Genomic DNA, 23,392 nt, shown 5'->3' with positions numbered 1-23,392 from the left:
TATCTATAGCTTTTTTGATATTCACATTTTTTGCATTTCAGATAACCTTTGAACACTGCTATGGTTGTTACCCTTTATCAGAATTAAATCTCTTTTCTGCGGGGTCTCCTGAAGCAGACACCGAAACGGGGCTGCGTCGGGACCCTGATGAGTTTTTGCTTTATAACCAAGTCAAGCTAAGTGCAGTTAAAAGTATTAGTGGCAACCTGAATGCAAGAAATTTCTTTTTGACCTATTTGCATACAGTACTTCAATTAAGGAATTAAGAGATATATACCTAGTTGAAACATTTTTACACCTTTGAGCTGGTCTCGCTTTTAACATTGATTAAGCAATGATTGGAAGATAAACTCTTTTCCTAAGAGGGGGTTACCTCTCCCTCTTCAGAGTTTTATTTCTCTGAGCTGAGTTTTTGTACAGCGAGCCCTCCTCTTAGGTTGTGTAGATTACTGAGTCAGTCTGTCTCCTTCTATAGCATATCTGGAAAGGACAAAATATTGCCATCCTCTCGTAATAGGTGTCCTGTAAGAGAAATACCCAGAGGCGCATAATAAAAAATGTGTCCAAGTCTGAGGTTGGACGTTTTGTGTAAGACGTCCACAAACCCAGCAACCGTTGTTAGCCAATCAGAGCCTTCAGCCATAAATAATGTGTTTTTGCATAAACCATAAATAATGGTTTTTGGGACTCCTGGTGGCTCAGCTGATGAGGATTCCCTCTGCCAGGATCAGCTGAGCCCTACACCACTCATCCTGACATCCTGGACCTCTCCCTGACATCCCCCACATCCTCCTGACCTCCCCCGACATGGTCTGACATCTCTGCCCCCCCCATCCCCCCAACATTCCTGGGCTCACATCCCCAGAACCCCTTCCCCCATACCTTCAGAAGATCAAATGCAGAAGGGAAGCTCACTGCCTACGGGGTCTGCGTGCTGCAAATGATGGGGCTTTCCCCTCCTAATGAATGTTGGGATGCAGTGGGAGGCCACTGCATCCCAACATTCATTAGGAGGGGAAAGCCCCATCATTTGCAGCACGCAGAACCCGTAGGCAGTGAGCTTCCCTTCTGCATTTGATCTTCTGAAGGTATGGGGGGAAGGGGTTCTGGGGATGTGAGCCCAGGAATGTTGGGGGGATGGGGGGGGGCAGAGATGTCAGACCATGTCGGGGGAGGTCAGGAGGATGTGGGGGATGTCAGGGAGAGGTCCAGGATGTCAGGATGAGTGGTGTAGGGCTCAGCTGATCCTGGCAGAGGGAATCCTCATCAGCTGAGCCGCCAGGAGTCCCAAAAACCAGCTCAGCTGATGGGGATTACATTTGCCACGATCAGCAGGGAAGCCTACTTTATTTATTTTTTTTGCTCTGGGTGGTGGGAGGGGGAGGGGTCATGCCTTAAATCCTCCAGTGGTCTTCTTGTCAGTTTGGGCACCTTTGTGGAACTTACACATAACTCAAACAGGTCTAACTGCCGGCATCTAAGTTCCCTCTAGGAAAGCTTTGATTATGGCTGGGGTACATCCAGGCTGAAGACTGCCCTATTACCACCTATAAGAACATAAGAATTGCCGCTGCTGGGTCAGACCAGTGGTCTATCGTGCCTAGAAGTCAGCTCACGCAGTGGCCCTCTGGTCAAAGACCAGCACCCTAACTAAGACTAGCCCTACCTGCTTTCGTTCCAGTTCAGCAGGAACTTGTCTAACTTTGTCTTGAATCCCTGGTGGGTGTTTTCCCCTATGACAGACTCCAGAAGAGCATTCCAGTTTTCCACCACTCTCTGGGTGAAGAAGAACTTCCTTATGTTCGTACAGAATCTATCCCCTTTCAATTTTAGAGAGTGCCCTCTCGTTCTCCCTACCTTGGAGAGGGTGAACAACCTGTCCTTATCTACTAAGTCTATTCCCTTCAGTACCTTGAATGTTTCGATCATGTCCCCTCTCAATCTCCTCTGCTCGAGGGAGAGGCCCAGTTTCTCTAATCTTTTGCTGTACGGCAACTCCTCCAGCCCCTAACCATCTTAGTCGCTCTTTTCTGGACCCTTTCCGTGTCCTTCTTCATGTACGGTGACCAGTGCTTAACACACTCCTTTGCTCTCTGGATGCACAGCAGCTTAGAAGTGCTGCTACACGTCCAGAAAGTTGGTTTTGATTATCAGCACTTGGACATCCTTGCTATTAGGATGTCCAAGTGCCGACTTAGACTGGTTTTTGGACATTTAAAGTTTTGATTATGAGCCCCATAGTATACAAGTTGGATGAGGGTACAGTTGGCATTTGCTATGGGTCCTGGATATTTATCCAGGGTGTTAGCAAGGTGGGGTATTGTCTGGGTGAAACTACATTGTTTTTTCTCATGGATGCTCAGTCCTCATGACTGTTGGGTGGATGGTGTTATATTTTGTCATAAGTGTTGTTGGAAGAGGCCATGGATGTTGGGTCACATTGGTATTTATCCCTGGAAGGGGGTAGAGTTGGTGTTTCCAACAGGTGCTGAGTTGGAGGTAGGTTTGTAACTGTCTTAAATGCCTAGTATTAGTTTGGATTGGTGTTTATATTTTATTGAATTTTTTACGTTATGCATTTTGTACAAATATTCATATGTTGTATACTACACATTATTTTATGGTTTTTAATTTATATTTTCTGGATCAGATTTTTGGATTGTACACAGCCAGATCTCATATGGTGTGGTCTATACTGTTCTACTGATCTACCTGTACTAGCAACTCTATTGAATGTCTGTGTGAAACTGTCCATTGTAACTTCTTGCGTAACTGACCCAACCTCTAGTAATGTAATAGGACCTTGAGCTGAATAGGTAAAGATAGAACAGAAAAACTTGCTTAACATAACATTCCAATGATGAAATATTACATTGTCCATTCCTGGAGAAAAATCTGCATTTCCTACTATTGGTAAAAAGATCTAATCTAATCTACAGTTTGAGAGTTGCTTTATGCCTAAGTAGGTTCAAGGCGCCGTACAATTTGAGTAATGCAGAGAAGAGATTGGGAGAGGAGAGGGATGGTGAAAGGCCTGCTAAAAATTAGATAGAGGAGAAATTAGCAGAACATTTTACATTGAAGAAATTGAAATTTCAGTCCGGAGCGCGACCTCCCTCCAACACTTCAGAAAACATTTGAAAACTTGGCTTTTCTCCAAAATGTAACCACTCCCTCCCTCTCCTCTACATCTAACCTCTTCTCTCTCCCCTTATTGCCAAGCTCTTCTTCTTTCCCATTGTAACTCCTTTCTTTTGTAACTCCTGTAAACCGTGTCGAGCTCTACTTCTGTGGAGATGATGCGGTATACAAACTTAAGGTTTAGTTTAGTTTAGTTTAGTTACTGATTGTCAATGGAATGTGTTGCCCTGAAGAGAAGAGTCAAATTTGAGATAGCTGGATTAGGTTTTGATTGCTGTCAAGTGATTGTTCCAGGTTTTTCCACCGATAGGTAAGTGATTAGTGTGCTGAATATGTGCTTGTATTTTATTCCTTTAGGGCAGTGATTCCCAACCCTGTCCTGGAAGAACACCAGGCCAATCGGGTTTTCAGGCTAGCCCTAATGAATATGCATGAGAGAGATTTGCATATGATGGAAGTGATAGGCATGCAAATTTGCTTCATGCATATTCATTAGGGCTAGCCTGAAAACCCAATTGGCCTGGTGTTCCTCCAGGACAGGGTTGGGAACCACTGCTTTAGGGGATAAAATACAAGCACATGTTTCTGGTTGAATTGGATAGAGAATTCGTGAAGAGGTTTATGAGAGGTGTAGCTGAGCTTGCATACAAGATGTGGTACATAATGCATGATATTTTGAATCAAATGCGAGCATTGATGGGTAGCCAGTGAAGTTTGATGAAGTATGGAGAGATGGAGCATATTTTTTCAGTTTGAAGATTAGCCATATTGCTGTGTTTTGAATCAGTTGCAGTTTCTGGTTGAGGGTGGTGTTTATGCTACATAAAGTGAGTTATAATAGTCTAGTTGGGACAGTACCAGCATGTGTGTCAATTCACAAAGTAGTGACTGTGAAAGGAGGGTTTGATCAGCTGGAGTTGTCTCATGTTATAAAAGGCCTTTTTTCATATTTTGGAGATTTGGGGTTCGTAAGAGATGGTTGAGTCTAATATGACCCCAAGTATTTTAGAGGTTTTGTTGATGTCAAGATTGGTTCCTGTGGGCAAGGTAACGGTTGTTGGGACAGTTTGCAGGGGAACTGTGAAACCAGAGTGTTTGTTTTTTCTGCGTTCAGTTTTGAGTTTGAGTGTGGACGACATTTGTATCTTTTCTGTCTTGTTAGCAATTCTCTGAGGGATGTCTATGGTATCGCACTCTGTTGGAATGAGGAGGAGAATGTCATTGGCATATGATAGCAGGCTTTCACTGCTATCAAAGATAATGTTGCCTAGTGAGCTCATGAATAGGTTGTAGAGTATAGGTGAGAGGGGTGATCACTGCAGAAGGCCAGCCAGTTTTTTGAGAATGCATCATCTTTCCGGACAAGGTAGTTTCTAAATTTATAGAAAATTTCTGAACCAGTTGTAAACTATGCCCCTGATGCCTATCTCACTGAGTGTATTGAGGAGTAGTTAGTGATTGAAGAAGTCAAACGCTGTAGAAATATCAAATTGAAGAAGGATGTCTTGATGTCCTTTGCTTAGTAATTGCTTGACTTTGGTAGTTAAGACAAGCAGTAGCAGCTCTGTGCTGTGTTGTGGTCGGAACCTGAACTAAGTATGATGGAAGCATGAGTGTTTTTCAATATATGTTGAGAGTTGTTTGCTTACATGCATTTCTTGGAGTTTGGCGAGTGTAGGGATGCCAGCTATAGGCTTGTAGTTTGCTGGATTTGTTAGGTCAGTGTTTGAGGCCTTGGGAATTGGGGCGAGTGCACTGACCCATCTGGGATGGGTTAGTGAGCCAGGCTATGATGTGGTCAGGGGTGTTTGCTAAAAACCAGCCGGGGCATTTATCAAGGACGCTGCATTGAGAGAAGAGGTTTTTTTGTTTGTTTGATTTTAAGGAGTGTATCAGTATCTGAGTTTTCTAGTGAAGAAAATGTGCTCCAGATTTGGTCAGCAGTACAAGAGTCAAAGGTTTCTTGTGGAGGTGGCTGGATTAGAGCTGTAGTGATAAGAAGCAGTTTCAATGTCTTGTTGTATGGTCTTTATCTTGAGGGTCTGGGCATTAGGCTGCGAGATCTTTTTGGCTATGCCCAGGTCTGGGGGGGATGGTCATGGTACGTAATAAGCAATATAGTTTGACAATGAAGTTGTCATTTTCAATTTTTTGTGCGTAGTAAGCTTTTTCAGCGATGTCATGTTTGTATTTGTTGATCACAGCCCTCCATGCAGTTTTGTGTTCAGGAAGATTACTTTTTTGCCATTTCTGCTCAAGCTTGCAGCAGGATTATTTTTCTGCTTTTAAGAGTGAACCAAGGTGAGCCTCTAGTTGTTTTTGTGTGGTAGCAGCATAGAGGGGCTTGTGTGTTCCATTGCTTTGTCCCAGGTAGCCAGCATTGTGAGTGTAACATAGTAACATAGTAGATGACGGCAGATAAAGACGCGAATGGTCCATCCAGTCTGCCCAACCTGATTCAATTTAAATTTTTTAATTTTTTCTTCTTAGCTATTTCTGGGCAAGAATCCAAAGCTTTACCCTGTACTGTGCTTGGGTTCCACTGCCGAAATCTCTGTTAAGACTTACTCCAGCCCATCTACACCCTCCCAGCCATTGAAGCCCTCCCCAGCCCATCCTCCACCAAAAGGCCATATACAGACACAGACCGTGCAAGTCTGCCCAGCACTGGCCTTAGTTCAATATTTAATATTATTTTCTGATTCTAAATCCTCTGTGTTCATCCCACGCTTCTTTGAACTCAGTCAGTTTTACTCTCCACCACCTCTCTCGGGAGCGCATTCCAGGCATCCACTACCCTCTCCTTAAAGTAGAATTTCCTAACATTGCCCCTGAATCTACCACCCCTCAACCTCAAATTATATCCTCTGGTTTTACCATTTTCCTTACTCTGGAAAAGATTTTGTTCTACGTTAATACCCTTCAAGTATTTGAACGTCTGAATCATATCTTCCCCTGTCTCTCCTTTCCTCTAGGGCACATGTGTCAAACACAAGGCCCACGGGCCGAATCCGGCCCGCCTGGCTGTTTTATGCGGCCCGTGGTTCAGGGCCGGCATTGTGGGGGAGTAAACAGGGTTTCACGATGTCGCATTGCTTTCTGTTTTGGGCCCTCACCTGACGGCAACAATAGCACTCGTGGGCCGCAGTAATCACCAGCTTGTGCGTGTCGGCAACACAACAAAAACTACCCCAGCGACGCACCCCATTGCCGGCCAGTGATTTGCAGCGCCGGTGTGGTTGTCGGCTTGCGCGTGCCGGCGGCGCGGCAGACGTGAGTTTGACTGTGCCGGCCCCAGCTGGGAAGCATCGCAGGGGCCGGCGTGGTTGGATTTGTTTTTGGTGCGCTGCTGGCGTGCGCGGGTTGACGCCGCGCCGGTGATGCAAATTACTGGCTGGCACTGTTAAATTACTGCTGAAGAGAGGAGGAAGCCAGACCATAAGAGAAAATTGAGGCAGCGAGGGGTGGGGGCGCTGATTATAACCATAGGCTTGCCCTCCTGACTTCCTCCTCCAGCTCAACCTCCCTACTGGTCTGGCCCAGCAGTACAATGTGCGCAGGTGTGGGGGAGCATGAATACCTCTCCTGCCTCCAGTAATATTCTGCACAGCTGCAGTGGTGAGGGAGGGAGACAACAAAGGTAGGGGGAATGATTTTACTTATAATTTAGTGTTTGAATTGTGTCAATTTTGAGTTTTAATCTGCTATCTTTTGTACTGCTCAGGAAGAAATACATTTGTTTATTTTTCTCTGGGGTTGTGCTGCATGCAGAGTCTTGAATATTAGGATTTCATTTTTATATATTAGTACTTTTAGTTTTTGGCCCTGTGTTTGCAAAGGAGTTATCTATGTTTTGGTAGGAATGAATGTTGAGAAGCATACAGTGTGTTTTGTGTAGTTTAATTTTGTGGTTAACCATTACCATTATGTGTTAATAAGATTATATTGTGTGTGTGTGTGTGTATATATGAAATATGAATGGAAAAAATTGTTATAATTAGTACTATTATGGGGGCGGGATCTGGGGCGGAGTCTGGCCCACAACTTTGCCTGTGTTTTGGATTTCGGCCCCTTAGTGTGATTGAGTTTGACACCCCTGCTCTAGGGTATACATATTCAGGGCTTCCAGTCTCTCCTCATACGTCTTCTGGCGCAAGCCTCCTATCATTTTCGTCGCCCTCCTCTAGACCGTCTCAAGTCTTCTTACGTCCTTCGCCAGATAAGGTCTCCAAAACTGAACACAATACTCCAAGTGGGGCCTTACCAATGACCTGTACAGGGGCATCAACACCTTCTTCCTTCTACTGACTACGCCTCTCTTTATACAGCCCAGCTTCCTTCTGGCAGCAGCCACTGCCTTGTCACACTGTTTTCGCCTTTAGATCATCAGACACTATCACCCCAAGGTCCCTCTCCCCGTCCGTGCATATCAGCTTCTCTCCTTCCAGCATATACGGTTCCTTCCTATTATTAATCCCCAAATGCATTACTCTGCATTGAATTTTAGTTGCCAGGCATTAGACCATTCCTCTAACTTTTGCAGATCCTTTTTCATATTTTCCACTCCCTCTTCGGTGTCTACTCTGTTACAAATCTTGGTATCATCTGCAAAAAGGCACACTTTTCCTTCTAACCCTTCAGCAATGTCACTTACATATATATTGAACAGGATTGGCCCTAGCACCGATCCCTGAGGGACTCCACTACTCACCTTTTCTTTCTTCGAGCGACTTCCATTAACCACCACCCTCTGGCGTCTGTCCGACAGCCAGTTTCTGACCCAATTCACCACTTTGGGTCCTAACTTCAGCTCTTCAAGTTTGTTCAACAGCCTCCTATGAGGAACTGTATAAAAGGCTTTGCTGAAATCCAAGTAAATTACATCTAGCATATGTCCTCGATCCAGCTCTCTGGTCACCCAATCAAAAAATTCAATCAGGTTCGTTTGGCACCATTTACCTTTTGTAAAGCCATGTTGCCTCAGATCCTGTAACCCATTAGATTCAAGGAAGTACACTATCCTTTCTTTCAGCAACACTTCCATTATTTTACCAACAACTGAAGTGAGGTTCACCGGCCTGTAGTTTCCTGCTTCATCCCTGTGACCACTTTTATGAATAGGGACCACATCCGCTCTCCTCCAATCCCCAGGAATCACTCCTGTCTCCAGAGATTTGTTGAACAAGTCTTTAATAGGACTCGCCAGAACCTCTCCGAGCTCCCTTAGTATCCTGGGATGGATCACTTCTGGTCCCATCACTTTGTCCACCTTCAGTTTTTCAAGTTGCTCATAAACACCCTCCTCCTTGAACGGCGCAGAATCTACTCCATTTTCTCGTGTAACTTTGCTAGACAATCTCGGTCCTTCTCCAGGATTTTCTTCCTGTGAACACAGAACAGAAGTATTTGTTTAGCACATTTGCTTTCTCCTCATCACTTTCCTCATATTGGTTCCCAGCATCTTTTAGCCAAGCAATTCCATTTATCTTCCTTCTTTCACTAATATAGCTGAAAAAAGTTTTGTCTCCCTCTTTCACATTTTTAGCCATTTGTTCTTCCACCTCTGCTTTCGCCAGATGTCTCTCTCTCTTAGCTTCTTTCAGTTTCACCCTGTAGTCCTTTCTGCTCTCCTCTTCTTGGGTTTTTTTATATTTCACGAACACCAACTCTTTCGCCTTTATTTTCTCAGCCACTAGAATCGGCTTCCTTTTTCTCTTGTTTTTATTGATTTTCTTCACATAAAGGTCCGTAGCCATTTTTATCGCTCCTTTCAGCTTAGACTACTGTCTTTCCACTTCTCTTATGTCCTCCCATCCTAACAGCTCTTTCTTCAGGTTCCCATTGCATTAAAGTCCGTACGTTTGAACTCTAGGACTTTAAGTATTGTGCGGCCGCTCTCCACTTTAGCCGTTATATCAAACCAAACTGTTTGATGATCGCTACTTCCCAGGTGAGCACCCACTCAACAATAGAGATACTCTCTCCATTTGTGAGGACCAGATCCAATATCGCTTTTTCCCTTGTGGGTTCCGTCACCATTTGTCTGAGCAGAGGCTCTTGAAAGGCATCCACAATCTCCCTACTTCTTTCCAATTCTGCAGACGGAACATTCCAGTCCGCATCAGGCAGGTTGAAATCTCCCAACAGCAGAACCTCCTCTTTCCTTCCAAACTTTTGGATATCCACAATCAGATCCTTATCAATTTGCTGCGATTGAGTCGGAGGTCTGTAGATTACACCCACATAGATAGAAGTTCCATCTTCTCTTTTCAGAGCGATCCATATCGCTTCTTCCTCTCCCCAGGTCCCTTGCATTTCTGTCGCTTGGATATTGATCTTTATATAGATAGCTACTCCTCCACCTTTTTGACCATCTCTGTCCTTCCTAAAAAGATTATATCCCGGTATGTTTGCATCCCATCCATGTGATTCACTGAACCATGTCTCTGTGATAGCGACAATATCTAGATCTGCCTCTAACATCAGGGCTTGCAGATCATGAACTTTGTTGCTTAGACTGCGAGCATTTGTGGTCATCGCTTTCCAGCTATTTTTCAGCGATAATCTCCTTTTTCGTATGGATTTTTGTTTAGTTTCACTTTCCTTTGCAATACTAAGAAATGAGTTGCTGATATTGTTTATGTTGCAATCTTTACTACTATCACATCTTTTCTTTTGCCGGGGGTGGTCTCTATAATTGTCCTTCGTACATACACCACCCCCACCTTCTAGTTTAAATGCCTAGAAAAATATTGTCTAAATTTCTTTGCAAGATTTCTTTTTCCTGCTGTAGTAATATGTAGCCCATCAGTGCAATATAGCTTCTTGTCCTTCCATGTATTTCCCCATCCTCCTATGTACCTGAAGCCTTCTTGATGACACCAGGCTTTGAGCCATCTATTAAAGTCCTCTGTGTTTTTCACTCTTTGCTCTTCCTTTCCATATGCAGGCAGTATTTCAGAAAAAGCTAAAGTCTTTACAAAAGGTTTTACGCCCTCACCAAGCTCCCGAAAAGCTTTCTGTGCTGCAAGTGTGGAGTTGTTGGCCAGGTCATTTGTTCCCAGATGGATAACAACATCAGTGTTAAAATCCTTAGTTTCTTCCTTAATTATAGTCTGTATTTGCCTGGAACTCCTGGTAGCTGAGATCCTGTAAGACATTTCACTATTTTGGTCTCTTCGCCTTGTGTTCCAAGGTTAATGCCTCTGATGATGGAATCCCCCAACAGTAATAGTTTTCTGTTTTGGGCTTTTTTATTTGTGCTTAGGGTGTTGTTCTCTTGAGTTACCTTCATTGGTTCCAGTCCCACCTCCCTTCTGTTTTCTTGAATATCGCAGTGCACTAGTGGAGCGAAGGAATTCTGTAGAGGTAATATTAGTGAAGGTGGATGTTTCTGTGTTACATGTCGCAGTCTTCCTAAGCCTACTGTGACCCATTTATTCCTGGGCTGTTTTATTCTTTGAGGTAGAGGTGGTAAGTTGGTATGATTTTGTGGAGTGATGAAAGCTGCTTTAATTGTATTCAATTCCTGTTTAAGTTTGCAGAGCTCCTCCTTAATACTAGCAAGTTGAAGACAGATGGGGCAAGCCTTAAGCCTCCAAATAGTATGTCTTGGAATTAAAGCACCACAGTGATTGCATAGAATAAAGGTCATCTCGATTGGTTGTGAAGTGACTTGATTTGAGTAGTCCAGATTATTTGGGTCTCTATATATGGTGGGACTATAAGTCTTACCCTTATTCCTATGAAGAGGAAGAGGAAATAAGATTTAACAGAGGAAAGAGAAGGGTTTATTTTTTTTTGTGCTTTTTTTTTTAAGTAAGAAACAGGGAGGAGAAGAGAAATTAAGCAGATATGCTGAAAACCAGTGAAAAGAGCAGAATATGAAATGCTGAACAACTTAGCTTATTGAAGTTCACAGGGCAGCCTTGTTCACAGCACTGTCCCAAAGATAATGCAGTTAACCTTAGAAGTAAATCAGAGCCCCTCCCTTCTCCACCTAATCAGCAGACACAATGGCTAAAAACTAGTAAGTCAGAAATATAGGCTCTATACCACCCTAAAACACAGTATTTTAAACAAAAATGCAGGTTCTATAACAAATCAGTGGCTACCCTAACACACAGGATTTATAACAGGATTTTCCCTACTTTAGTCACCCTGAGCCACAGGCACCAGGATTTAATTAGAGTTAATAAAGTCTTACCCTTATTCCTATGAAGAGGAAGAGGAAATAAGATTTAACAGAGGAAAGAGAAGGGTTTATTTTTTTTAAGTAAGAAACAGGGAGGAGAAGAGAAATTAAGCAGATATAATGCTGAAAACCAATGAAAAGAACAGAATATGAAATGCTGAGCACTTAGCTTTTTGAAGTTCACAGGGCAGCCTTGTTCACTGAGTGTGTTTGGAGAAGGGTCTAACTTTACACAGACATCTCGTTCCAGAACTGTGCTTTATTAATTTTGCTTATCAATAGTTTTTGCTGGGGGTCTATTAAGGGGTGTCCTGTCCGTGTTTAGTTGGAGATTAAAGGATAGTAGGTAGTGGTCCAACCAGGGAACTGGAGACCAGTCAAAGTCTGAGGTCGGAAGGATTGGAGGCAATTATGTTAAGTGTATGTCCTTTTTCGTGTGTGGGACTTGAGTGTTTTAGATCTAGGTGGGTGTCATTGAGAAAGGTTTTCAGTCTGTAGGCAGAGACATTGCCTTGTAAGTTTAGAGGTATGTTTAAGTCGACCTCTGAACAACTAGTCGAGTAAATTGGCATGTTAGGGTTGAGATAATTTCTTGTAGCTTGGTGTCGTTGGCTGATTGTGGTCTGGGAGGATAGACTAGAAAGAGGCCAATACTGCTGGAGTGAGAGTTGGCTTTGTCATCCAGTTTGCATGTCATGTATTCTATGTCGGGTAGAACTGAGGAGTCAGTTAGGGCGATGTTGAAGGAGCTTTTGTAGATTACTGCCAGACTACCTCCTTGTTTTCCAGGTCTGGGTGTTTGAAAGATGCTATAGCCAGGAGGACACAGGTGAGTCAGTTCTGGGCTAGTTTTGTCCTTGAGCCAGGTTTCTGAGAAGAAGGCGAGGCTGAGATCCTTGGACGTTATCAGTTCATTCAATAGTAGTAATTTGTTGACCACCTATCTGGCATTGGCGTGTATATACATGGTGTAGGGGTGGTTGGGATGTGTTTCAGGATTGGGCGGGCATTGGTGTGAGAAGGTCCAGGGTTTTTTTTCTTAAGGGGGATGATTGTTGGAGAGAGTGAGGATGGGATTGTGGGTTAGGAAGATGGTCAGTGTAGTATGGTTTTGATTGCCAGAGGATTTCCTAACATCTTGATATGTGACAGTGAGAGAACCACGTGGGAAAGGCCCTTCTGGTGGACTGAGTGGGTGTGGCTGCTGTGAAGCTTGTGAGGAGCAGGAAGAGAATGAGTAGTGTTAGGAGATCCTTCGTGTCTGTAATGAGAAGTCTGTGGTCTATGGAGCTTGTGTGGCTTTGAGGGGATAAGTTTGGTTTGGTAGCTGTGTGTAATTCAGGTTAACTACATAGAGGCCTGCCTATAGGATGGCCCTTAAGGGCAGATGAGATGTCGGGCCCATTGGGCGGTTCAGTGTTTGCACCATAATAGGGTTGCTTGGAGATCTTTTGGTGGGGCAGGGGTTTGATGACTACTAATTCCACCCTGCCCTGCTAGATCTCTTTTTTTGGCCTTCTCCTATTGTGGGTCCTCTCTGTGCTCTGTCACTGCACAAAGGGGTGCGCCTTAGGCATTGCACCAAGCGGCGGTGCACTGCGTTGCTGAGGAACGCCAGGGGGGCTATTACTAGGATTCTGTTGACACAAAGACTATTCACCAGATGAAGCAGGAGCCTTAAAAGAATATTACTCCAGAACTATACCACAACGTAATTATTTAAAAGAATGTTTATTATGAACTAGTATGTTTGACTTGCTCCATTGAAAATAAAGAACCGAGTCTGCCCATGTGATGACAGTGTGGGAACTAACAAATATGTTCAGTCAAGCTCAAAGTTCTTAGACTTAAAAAGCTAGGAGAGAGCTTGCCATGCATGGGCTCTACTAGATAACATCTTTCATCCACGAGGGTGTTCTATTCTGCTTGTCCTTGGAGAAAAGCATCCACTCTCAAGAAAAACAATAATTTTACAATACTCTTTCAATTGGAGTTCTAAATTTTTCTAATATGAGGGGCTGCTGAAAAGTTCTCAGCGCAACCAACAAATTTAGGTAGTTTCCATCACTTAGTCCAGTGACTTCCCACTTTTTTTGTCCTGTTGGAAAAGTACAGAACCAAAAAAAGTGGAAAATTGCTGGACTAAGGGGGAAATTTTGTACAGGACGCTGGTCTCAGCTGCCACCTAAAGTGGCTGAGAATTACAGATTGGCATCCTATACAGAATTGCTGCCTGTCCCGATTCTCTAAACGGCACCCATGTCACAGGCGCCGGTTAGAGAATTGAGGCTCAAGGATCCCTTGCCATCAGCTGATCCCTAGCTGTGAACAGCTGAGTGGCTGCAGCAGGGACACCCCCCTGCGAAGTCAGCCGGCAGAAGGAATTCCAACTTCCTCTTGCCAGAATACCTCTGAACTTCCCAAAACCCCCAGAGCCTCCCCGATGTACCCTGGCAGAAGGGATGCCCACTCCCTCCTACCCCCAAACCCCTGGAAATTCCCACCCCCAACAACCACACCCCCTTCCAGACCCCCCCAGCAACCCCCAAACATCCCTCCCCCGTACCTTTCCAGAAGAAAGTCCAGCCGAAGAGATGATTACACCCCCACCACTTCAAAATGGTGAGCCTTCCCCTTCCCGGTGCATTCTGGGATGCACTGGGGAGGGGCCCCTGGGTCTTAGGTATTTGGCCAGTCAGAGTCTGGGGGGGGTCTACATGTGAAGTTCTGGGGATAGGAGTGTGCATTCCTCCTGCTGGCCGACTTCACAGGGGGTGTTTCCCTGCCGCAGCCGCAATTAGTTCAGCGGCTGCGTCTATTTAAAATGTAGATTAGCATTTTGCTGGCCTACATTTCAGGCATTTGTCGTGGCCCTAGGGAGATGCCTAGGGCTGCTTAAGTTTACCTAAGGCCACTTCCGGGAGAAACCACACACAAAACTTGTGTGAGTATAAGTGTCCCAACGCATCTCGCTCAACCGTGACAAATGCCTACAGTGTAGGCAGCCTACTTTAAAAAAAAAAAAAAAAAAGCGTCCGATTGGCTGCTAGACAGCGGTAAGAGGCCTACCACAGCCTACAATTGGGATGCCTGTTTTTAGAATCTGCCACTAAGTGTATAGCCCTTGATATAGGCTGTCCCAACTTTGCTGGTTGAGTTGAGAACTTTTCAGCGGCCCCTCATATGTCTATTAACCTGCATGATAACACTTAAAAATGTAAAGGCTTTGCCTGGAGGGTGTTTTTATACGTTTCTTCTAAGGTGTCTTCATATTTTATTCTACACAAATATTATTATATCAGAGTCCTATTGCTTGCCCAGTTTCCTTACAGAAGGTGACTATTGTTGAACTCTTGTTTACGCAAGTGGTTAAACAAGAAGAAAATAAGAATTTAAAATCATTCTTAACTCTAAATCATCATGCTCAATTCATGTCACAATTTTTGCTTTAGGCAGTCTAAAGTCTTAGAAAATGAGATACATCAAGTAAATATGGAAAATAGATCCTCTTCCATGTGGTCACGTACCTGCACACATGCTTTCTAATTCCTCAGCCTCTCTTTCTGCCTGCTGTATTTCATGAAACACTTTAACAAGTGGAGACAGTTCAGTAAGTCTTTTCCCAAGAGTCTGGCACTCATCCTCACTGACTGATGGAAGACTTAGCACATGACTAATGTGTCCATGCTCTTGGCTCACAGTCTCCAAATACTTCTTCAGGGCTTTAAGCTTCAAAGGGGCTCCAGAATCCTGATGGAAGCATCTCTGGCTCTGGTTTTCAAATGTATGACAAGGGCTAACTGCTCTTAGAAAATATCCCTTCCTGAAAACAGATAGCATTGTAATATGACCCCTCTTCTTATCAGGATAAGGATAACAGTGATAGAGATGGCAAAAATTAGCAAGCAAACTTCTAAAAATCTTGATGCATTTGTGATGTTTCATCTCAGTGGCTTGTCTCACCTGAAATTAAGAAATGCACCAAAGTTAATGAAACGGGCAACTCCAATCTGGAAAATTTCTGGGTTCAGCACCTGGTATAGGACTGGAAGAAACAGCACTGCTTGTGACAAAACCCGAGTAATGATGTACTACTGTAGCCACAATTTTAGGAAATAACCATAACTATCAAAGAAAATACAACATACTGGAGATTTGCCTATGCTATGTTTTAGACCTCCATTTTAGTCATAGGACCGTGTTAGTCCTCTATACTTTTTTTCCTTTAACTTTAGGAAATTAACCCCCCCTTTTACTAAGTCACGTTAGAGGTTTCTACGTGACCTGGAACGCTAGATGCTCCAACACTTAGAATTCCTATGAGCATCAGAACAGTGTTAGTGCATTTAGGCCCGGATTCTGTAAACTGCGTCCCGATTATAGGCATCTGTAGGCATTCTACAGCTGTCTAATCAGCCAATCGAGAAGCATGTTAAAAAAAAAAAAATAAAAAAAAAGCTACCCAGGCAGGTCCCCTATATTGAAGGCGCCTTCGGGAACCTAGGCAGCCCTACGCATCTCCCTAGTAGAGCGGGAGCCACTTACAATGTAGGCCAGCAAAATGCCCATAGGAGGGGCCTTAGGCGCCTGGGGCAATCAGGCCCTAGGTTCTTATGGGTTGGGCAGGGGAGGGGCAGGCCCTGCCTCATTTGGACAGAGGCGGGCCTGCCAGACGGACAGTGCGAGGACCTGGCCGGCCAACTTGCTAGGTGAGCCGGGGGCGGGAGGGGGGTGTTTCTGAACAGGCTGGCTGACAAAAGCAGCATTCTGAAGAGGTTGGTGCAGCCTGCTCCGTTGTGGCCATCCCTCTGCTGTGTCATTGATGTCACTGATGATGCAGCAGAGGGAAGCCCTGGCGGAGCAGGCTTTTCACAGTGCTGCTTCTGTCGGCCAGCCACCACTGCTACTGCTGCTTTAGGAGGCCTGAAATGTCAGATCTCACAGTGGGTAAGGTGGGTGGGGATTGGTCGGGAGGTGTTGCACTGGGGGGTAGAAGGTATGGAAAGCTACTGCTCAAGGGGATGGATGGAAAGCTGCTTCTCAGGGGGTTGGATGGAAAGCTGCTTCACATAGGGGGAGAGGAAGAATTGTTGGACATGGTGTAGAGGAGAGGAAGAGATGTAACTAAGAGGTAGAAAGGGTTGAGTGGAAGAAATCCTGCATGTTTTGGAGGGGAGGGAGACAGGCTTGGAGAAGAGAGGGGGAAAATGTAGGACATAGGGTGCATGGGGAAGAGTGAAAAAAAAGTTACACAGAGGGGAGGAAGGAAGAAATGCTGCATGGAGGGGAATAGGGAGGTTTGACCCAGGGCACAAGGCAGGGTGAGAGAGAGATGGTAGACAGTGGGAAAGAAACAGAAATGTTGGATATAGCAGTGGAAGGGAAGGTACAAAGATGGATGTTAAGCATGGAGAAAGATGAAAATGTCAAATGGGCAAGAGACCCTGGTGAGCAAGTTAAATAGAAAACAAACATAAACCAGAGCCTGGAACCAACATGATTTGAATAATAAAATGACCAGACAAAAGGTAGAAAAAAATAAATTTATTTTCTAATTTGTGATTTCAGTAAGTCAGATTTGAAGTGTGTATCGCGACAGTGCTGGTGTTAGACAGCAAGCATGAGCTAGGACCTAACACAGAGAGAAAAGGGCTTTTTTGTTCATTTTGCTTACACCACAGCACCAGCATGGGTTGTAAAGGGCAAAGGGAGGTAGGATGGGTGAAGAGGTTACAAAATAAACCCGCCAGGATGTTTTTTTTTTTTTTGGGGGGGGGGGAAGTCTGGATGCGAAAAGTGATTCAAATTGAAAATTTTCTCTCCCTGAATCAAGCAGCATTACATCCTCTACACCAGTATTCTTCAACCATTGGTCCGTGGACTGGTGCCGGTCTGCAGAAATTTGCTGCCAGTCCACATGGCTGGCACATGCACCTGCTGTCTGTATTTTGCACTGTTCAGGAAGAAATGCATTTGTTTCTTTTTCTCTGGGGTTGTACTGCAAGCAGAGTCTTGCATCTTATGGTTTTGTTTGTATATATTAGTACTTTTAGTTTTTGGTTCCGTATTTGCAAAGAGGTTATCTGTTTTCTGGTAGGAATGAATGTTGAGAGGCATAAAGTGTGCTTTGTGTAGTTTACAATCAAACAATTTTTTTATTAATGCACAAATGCAAATATAATCACCAATGCAAATTTAGGAATACAGCTTTGTATAGTTTAATTTTGTGGTTAACCATTATGCGTTAATAAGATTATATTGTGTGTGTGTGTATATATGAAAAATGAATGGAAAAAATTGTTATAATTAGTACTATTAAAAGTTAAAAAAAAAAAGTTAAAAAAAAATAATTAGTACTATTATGGGGGCAAGGTCTGGGGCGGAGATTGGCATGGTCTGGCCCACGACTTGGCCCAGTGTTCTTCAACAGTTGGTCTGCGGACCGGTGCCGGACCACAAAATAATTATTTTATTTCCACCGGTCCATAGGTATAAAAAGGTTGAAGGACACTACTCTACACTTTTCTCTCTTCATTACTATTGCAGAACAGGTTTTCTCATACCAATCACCTTTTCAAACTTAGTGATTGCAGCTTCAATAAATCCCTTTGCACCACAAATGTTAATTTAGGCAGTAATGATAAGAGACACCTACCACAAAATATGATTTTAAGCTCCACATTTCACAGTCAAGGAAGTTTCATCATCCACCTCTTATCTCCTGGTGCATAAATCTAGTCTACACCACTATACGAGTAGAGACCCCTAGTATAAAAGTTTTGATGTCATAAATAATTACAAAAGTATCCCAAAGCCTGTGAGGTTCTATATAAATATGAAGGAGTCAATTTCAAATATAGTACATTCACACAGACCTGCTTCAGTTCCTTGTATTCCAAATATGCACCAACTCTCTATTCAAACATGATTAATAAAAATTAAATTTATAAAATGGTTAACAAAGGGTAACTAATCAGTCCTAGGAACTTCCTGAGAGAAAAAGCTCCAAAAGGAGCTCACCTGGGTGTATCCTCAGCGCATGAGCGCAGGAAGCGCCCTACAGGATTATACCCACAAACATCATCTTCAGTCTCCCCATAAACCTTTTAAATATCAAAGTGTCTTTCATATATAACAATCCATAAATAGTAAAATGCCTAGTGCAAGTTTGGAATCAAGAAAATCAATATAATATCAATGAAAACATTTAAATCTAACAGTTCTTAAATATAGCAGTTTTCTCCATAGAACGTAATATGCAGAAAAACTTAGCTTTCAAGAGTCCTCATGGAATCAAAGCTCTCACTTTAGGGGGGTGCCTCAACTGAATGCCCTACAGAGTCCCCTGTTTCATGCTCTTCCTCAGGGGCAATGTCAGGAGCATATCCCACTGCTTGTAAAAAATCTGCTTGTCTTTTCTCCATGGCTGCTGCAAGACTGGAATCAAACGTGCATTTATAATCAGAAGGAGGCCATTAAGTACCCCACCCCTTCTCTCTCCAACAAATGAGCACCTTAGAGCTACAAAGTGAGGGAGCAAAGAAGCACCTCCCTCTTTACCTGCAGTTTGCTACTGTTTCATTCATGCCGAGAGACTCAAATGTTCTCAAAGAACTGTTCTCTGGATAACAGAAAAGATTTCCTGTTGCCTTGAAACGTAGATACTCATCTTGTTCAAGGATACTCAACTTCATATTAGTTGCTACACTGTGGGCCACTTTTGGAGCGTTCTGGCGTTTGAGTTTAAGACAGCTCCGGTGCTCATTGTTAACCATTTTATACATTTATTTTTTCTTAATCATGTTTGAATAGAGTGAGTGCTGGTGCATAGTTGGAATACAAGGAACTGAAGCAGGTCTGTGTAAATGTACTATAAATAATTACAACACATTCGTTGTCCATGGCTCTTCTCCCCCTTCTCTACTCCACCCCACATTTTAAGCAGCAAAACCAAAACATAAATGAAGGCTTAACCCATCTCACTCACCATCTCAAAGACCGGATTCTCGCTACCCTCAATGTCGGACTCGTTTTCTTCATCACTTCATTCTTAGCACCAATATGCCCTTTCACTCACCGTCATCTACTGTAGACTCTGCTACACTAAACGCTTCCAATCTGCATAAGGCTGAGCAAAAGACTACACTTCCCACAACGAACGAGGCACAACATTGGACCTCGATATGAAAAAAAAAATTGTCTCGTCCTGACAAAAGCCTTATTTATTTATTTATTTTGCGCACCCTTACGAATATATTAGCATAAATTCCCAAATTTTGCAGCGATTGTCCTAAAACTACTCAACTCCGTGGACATTTGTATTAACAGCTGACAATGGCGCAACAAAAACTCGGTTCAGCTTGTTCTGCATACAGGCGACAGCTAGGAAATCACACGAAATGCGCAAGCGCAGTGTTTGACACTCGCTACCATCTTGCTCTGACGGAAAACGAGAAGGGAGGAGGAGGAAGAGAAGCCGAGCGTGAAAAGAATTATTCTCAGCCAGAGCGCGCATGCGTCCCAGCGATACAGCGCAGGGCGCTCAGGCCGTCGATCACTGACACAAACTGGCTGCGCGCGAGCCGCAGGGAGAGGGTGAGGAGATGTGGGAGCCCGGCCTACCGGCAGCCAAATGAATTAAGCGCAGGGGATGAGAGACAACTAGAAGCTGCAGTGGCAACCGTGGAGTGAGGGGGTCCCCGAAGCCATTGGCATCCCCAGTGCTGTTCACGATAAGGCAGAAATCGCTGCCGTGAGTGACGGTTAAACGAGAACGAAGCCAACGGAGGAGACAGGCAAAAGAAAGAGTGAGGGCGCGAGCCAGCCCGCAGCATGCCGTCCGTCCCGCTGCTGCCCAAAGAGAGCAACCTCTTTAAACGCATCCTGGTGAGTGTTCCGCGTATTCTACTGGTCTGAGACGAGGCAGATACGAGAGCTTCGTTCTTCTTTCTCTGACGGTGTGTTTTACTGAACATGGGTCTCTTTATTCTTAAGGGACACTCGCACGCCGCCTTACTTCTTCTCAAACTTCCAACTCCGGAGCTTCCTAGGCCTGGTCCATCTCATTCTTTTGTTTGTAGTTCTGTTGTGGTCTGAAGCTCTATAGAGTGGGCTAAACACTGTCCTCTCTCCCCCCTGCTCCTGCACAACCTACGGTAGCGATCTAAAGTCCTGCCCTCCCATTTTTCTTCTCCTCCCCACCCCGCAGTGACTGTTTCCTAGAGGTTGTGTGGCCACATGGGTTTGTGGGAATCAGGAGAGCACTGTATGCATGTCAAATCTGGCATGGGAAATGCTTTAAAGTGGCCTATCTGCTAGGTGTAGGAATCTTTGTATTTTGTGGGTTAGATATTTCCTCTCTCCATACCCACATGTTAAGTCTTGAAAAACCAAAACAATTGAACTTGAAGGTTCCCAGTCTCTGAAGCCACTGTTAACTCCAACAAATACAAATCACAACTTTATCTTTCATAAACTTAACTTGGTATTGTCTGCTACCCTTCAGGACTATTTACTAAGCTAGGTTAGCTGTAAGCTTATAATAATAGTAGGGCTGACTCGACCAGTAGGCAGACTAGGTATATGAGGTGGTGCAGTTTGGGTGTTTAAAGAAGCTTGTGACGTTTGAATTCCTGTTTTGGAAGGAGTGGGACTTTGCATATCTTGAGTGTGTGTATGGACATTTAGGACTCTTTGCTGGTTATGATGAGGATTATTTAAACAAGTTGATGAAAGCCTTGGTGTCACCTCCAAATTGTACCACCTCATCAGACACCTTGTCTGCCTAGTGGTCGAGCCAGCACTGCTAATACTGTATGGCACTCTTTGTCTATCCTGCTGGCTATATAGGTGCTGTACTGCCTGTTCCCTCCCTCAAAATTCTGCTGCTTTAAAGTGAATCAGGAGGTTTATTACCAGGTTGACTGTTACTGCTTTCCTTTATCTATCTCTTCCCCTCCCCAGTTAACACCACCTCAAGAGGTGTAGCTAATGTGTTTTATCTGCTGCATACTAAAGAATTAACAGCATAATAGCTGTTTCAAAAATGCTGGGAATAACCCCAAGAGTTAATGCAGAGGTTTTGCAGTTAACTGCATGTTAACTTCAACTATTTCCATGCTGTAACTACACAACCATAGCAGACTCTGGCTGGCTGAAAGCTGCTCTAGAGCAGGGGTGGGCAACCTTTATAATAGAGAGCCACCTGAATGTTAGTACTGTGCCTGGTGAGCTGCAACATTACATAATGTTGAAACTGGAAATGCAAAGAGCTCCATTGGCCTTCTGTGATTAAGTAAACATTTAATTAAAAGCAATGAAAACAAACTGCTAAAGTGGCTGTTCTGAAATTATTTGCAAAATCCAGTAATTTAATATTGCCAAAACTCTGGTTAATGACATTTTCTGTCTACGTCTTCATGGTCTTGTGGGCCGCAGGTTGCCCACTCCTGCGTTAGTGGATACAGCCAGTGCAATATATGTCCCTGATGTAGGAAGAACTTAATGAGTTTGTAGGAGGTGTGCAAGTGAGATTGGGGAGTGGTGATAATCTGTAAATATTCTTGATGGTTGAAAGTTTGTGCTCAGCAATGTACATTGAGAGAAGAGCATGTCTGTAGGAAAGTATACATGACAATTATCAGGTGACCTGGAGACTGCTAAAAGCCATTTGACTGCCTGAAATCTCAAGGAGCTGAGAAATTCTGATTCTTGAAAAAAATTCTTCTTGGATAGAAAGAGTGAGTGATTTGTGAAAATATTTTTTAGAACATTTGGTGAAATTGCTAAAGTTTAGAGTGAGAGTGGTGAGTGAATGAATGAATATATAATTCTTACATACTGAAATCTGATTTAGCTGCTTCCTTCTGGCTTTAACTTTGTTCTGACTGCTGTTGAAATCTGTGAAGATATGGGCTATGGGAAAGGCAGGGGAGATGCTGGAAGAAAAACAGTTTTATCAAAGTAGATATTTAAGAGTGAGGGTCTGGAGCCCTAGGGTTTGTGAAGTATAATAATTGAATATAATGAACGTAGTACTATATGGAAATGGGGCAAATCTGAATTAGGGTGGTAAGGAGGCTCATAGAGAATTCACAAAATGGATTGGTGTCGAGTGGGATATTACTTGAAATAAGGTCGGGGAAATTGATCTTAATAGCAGATTGGTCAAAAAATTTCCTTCTTTTTCTTGAGTCTTCAAATGTTTGAATTTTTTTCTTGTCAGATTTTCATAGCCATCACAGAAAAAAAATTCTGTATCAGTGGTTTTTAAACATGTCCTGGGGAACCCCCAGCCAGATGGACTTTCAAGAGATCCCTAATGAATATGCATGAGGCAGATTTGCATGCCTGTATGCAAATTTTCCTCATGCATATTAATTAGGGATCTCTTGAAAGTCTGACTAGCTGAGGATTTCACAGGACAGGTTTAAGAACCACTGATACAGAATTTTTTCATATAGAACTGTTCTATATGAAAGTATGACAGGTTTAAGAACTGTTCTGTATGAAAGTATTTTTAATTTAGCTTTTTTCCTCTCTCTTGCAGAAATGTTATGAAAGTATTTATAATCTAACTTTTGTCCTTTCTCTTGCAGAAATGTTATGAACAAAAACAGTACAAAAATGGACTCAAGTTTTGCAAGATGATCCTTTCTAATCCCAAATTTGCAGAACATGGAGGTGAGAATGTGATTCAGAAACTCTATATGTGCTTGTTTTAAGTCAGAGTTAAAGTTTCCCTATTTAAATATACGAATAAGCCCTTTTTATTGTTTTATGTGGATTTATTTTTTTTTATCTGGAAAAGATGACATAAAAGAGTACAGTTGAATAAAGCAATGTAGGAGGAACAGGTATGTCTATGTAATTACTGATGGATTTATAGAATAGAAACATAGTGGCAGAAAAGGGCTATATATAGCCCACCAAGTCTGCCCATTCCAAAGTATTCGCTCCCGAATTTACTCCCTTAAAGATCCCATGTGAGCATCCCATTTACTCTTAAAATCCTTCACGCTGCTGGCTTCAACAACCTGCAGTGGGAGTTTGTTCCAC

General features: G+C 43.3%; 2 protein-coding genes across 8 annotated transcripts in view; one reads left to right on the top strand and one right to left on the bottom strand.

The window, feature by feature from the left end:
• The window catches only part of MTRF1 (mitochondrial translation release factor 1), an 85,023-nt gene extending 64,545 nt beyond the window's left edge, over window positions 1–20,478 (bottom strand). The window contains exons 1-2 of one of the 5 annotated variants that reach the window (XM_033947908.1): window positions 20,352–20,478; window positions 14,863–15,298 (exon numbers count right to left, since the gene is read on the bottom strand). In XM_033947908.1, coding sequence (XP_033803799.1) covers window positions 14,863–15,280 — 418 coding nt within the window. In that variant the 5' untranslated portion in view covers window positions 15,281–15,298; window positions 20,352–20,478. Of the gene's footprint in view, window positions 1–14,862; window positions 15,301–17,990; window positions 18,083–18,609; window positions 18,789–19,322; window positions 19,457–20,351 lie in introns of those variants that run through there. The other 4 variants (XM_033947904.1, XM_033947907.1, XM_033947906.1 and 1 more) reach the window with 4 other exon arrangements.
• The window catches only part of NAA16 (N-alpha-acetyltransferase 16, NatA auxiliary subunit), a 310,852-nt gene continuing 307,262 nt past the window's right edge, over window positions 19,803–23,392 (top strand). For 2 of the 3 annotated variants that reach the window (XM_033947902.1, XM_033947901.1), the window contains exons 1-2: window positions 20,085–20,221; window positions 22,933–23,017. In XM_033947902.1, coding sequence (XP_033803793.1) covers window positions 20,168–20,221; window positions 22,933–23,017 — 139 coding nt within the window. In that variant the 5' untranslated portion in view covers window positions 20,085–20,167. Of the gene's footprint in view, window positions 20,222–22,932; window positions 23,018–23,392 lie in introns of all 3 variants that reach the window. The other variant, XM_033947900.1, reaches the window with a different exon arrangement.

Source organism: Geotrypetes seraphini, chromosome 6 (genome assembly GCF_902459505.1).
Source record: "Geotrypetes seraphini chromosome 6, aGeoSer1.1, whole genome shotgun sequence".
In the NCBI taxonomy this organism is placed as follows: Eukaryota; Metazoa; Chordata; class Amphibia; order Gymnophiona; family Dermophiidae; genus Geotrypetes; species Geotrypetes seraphini.
Note: the sequence above shows the minus strand (reverse complement) of the source record. Positions and strands in the feature narration are given on the sequence as shown.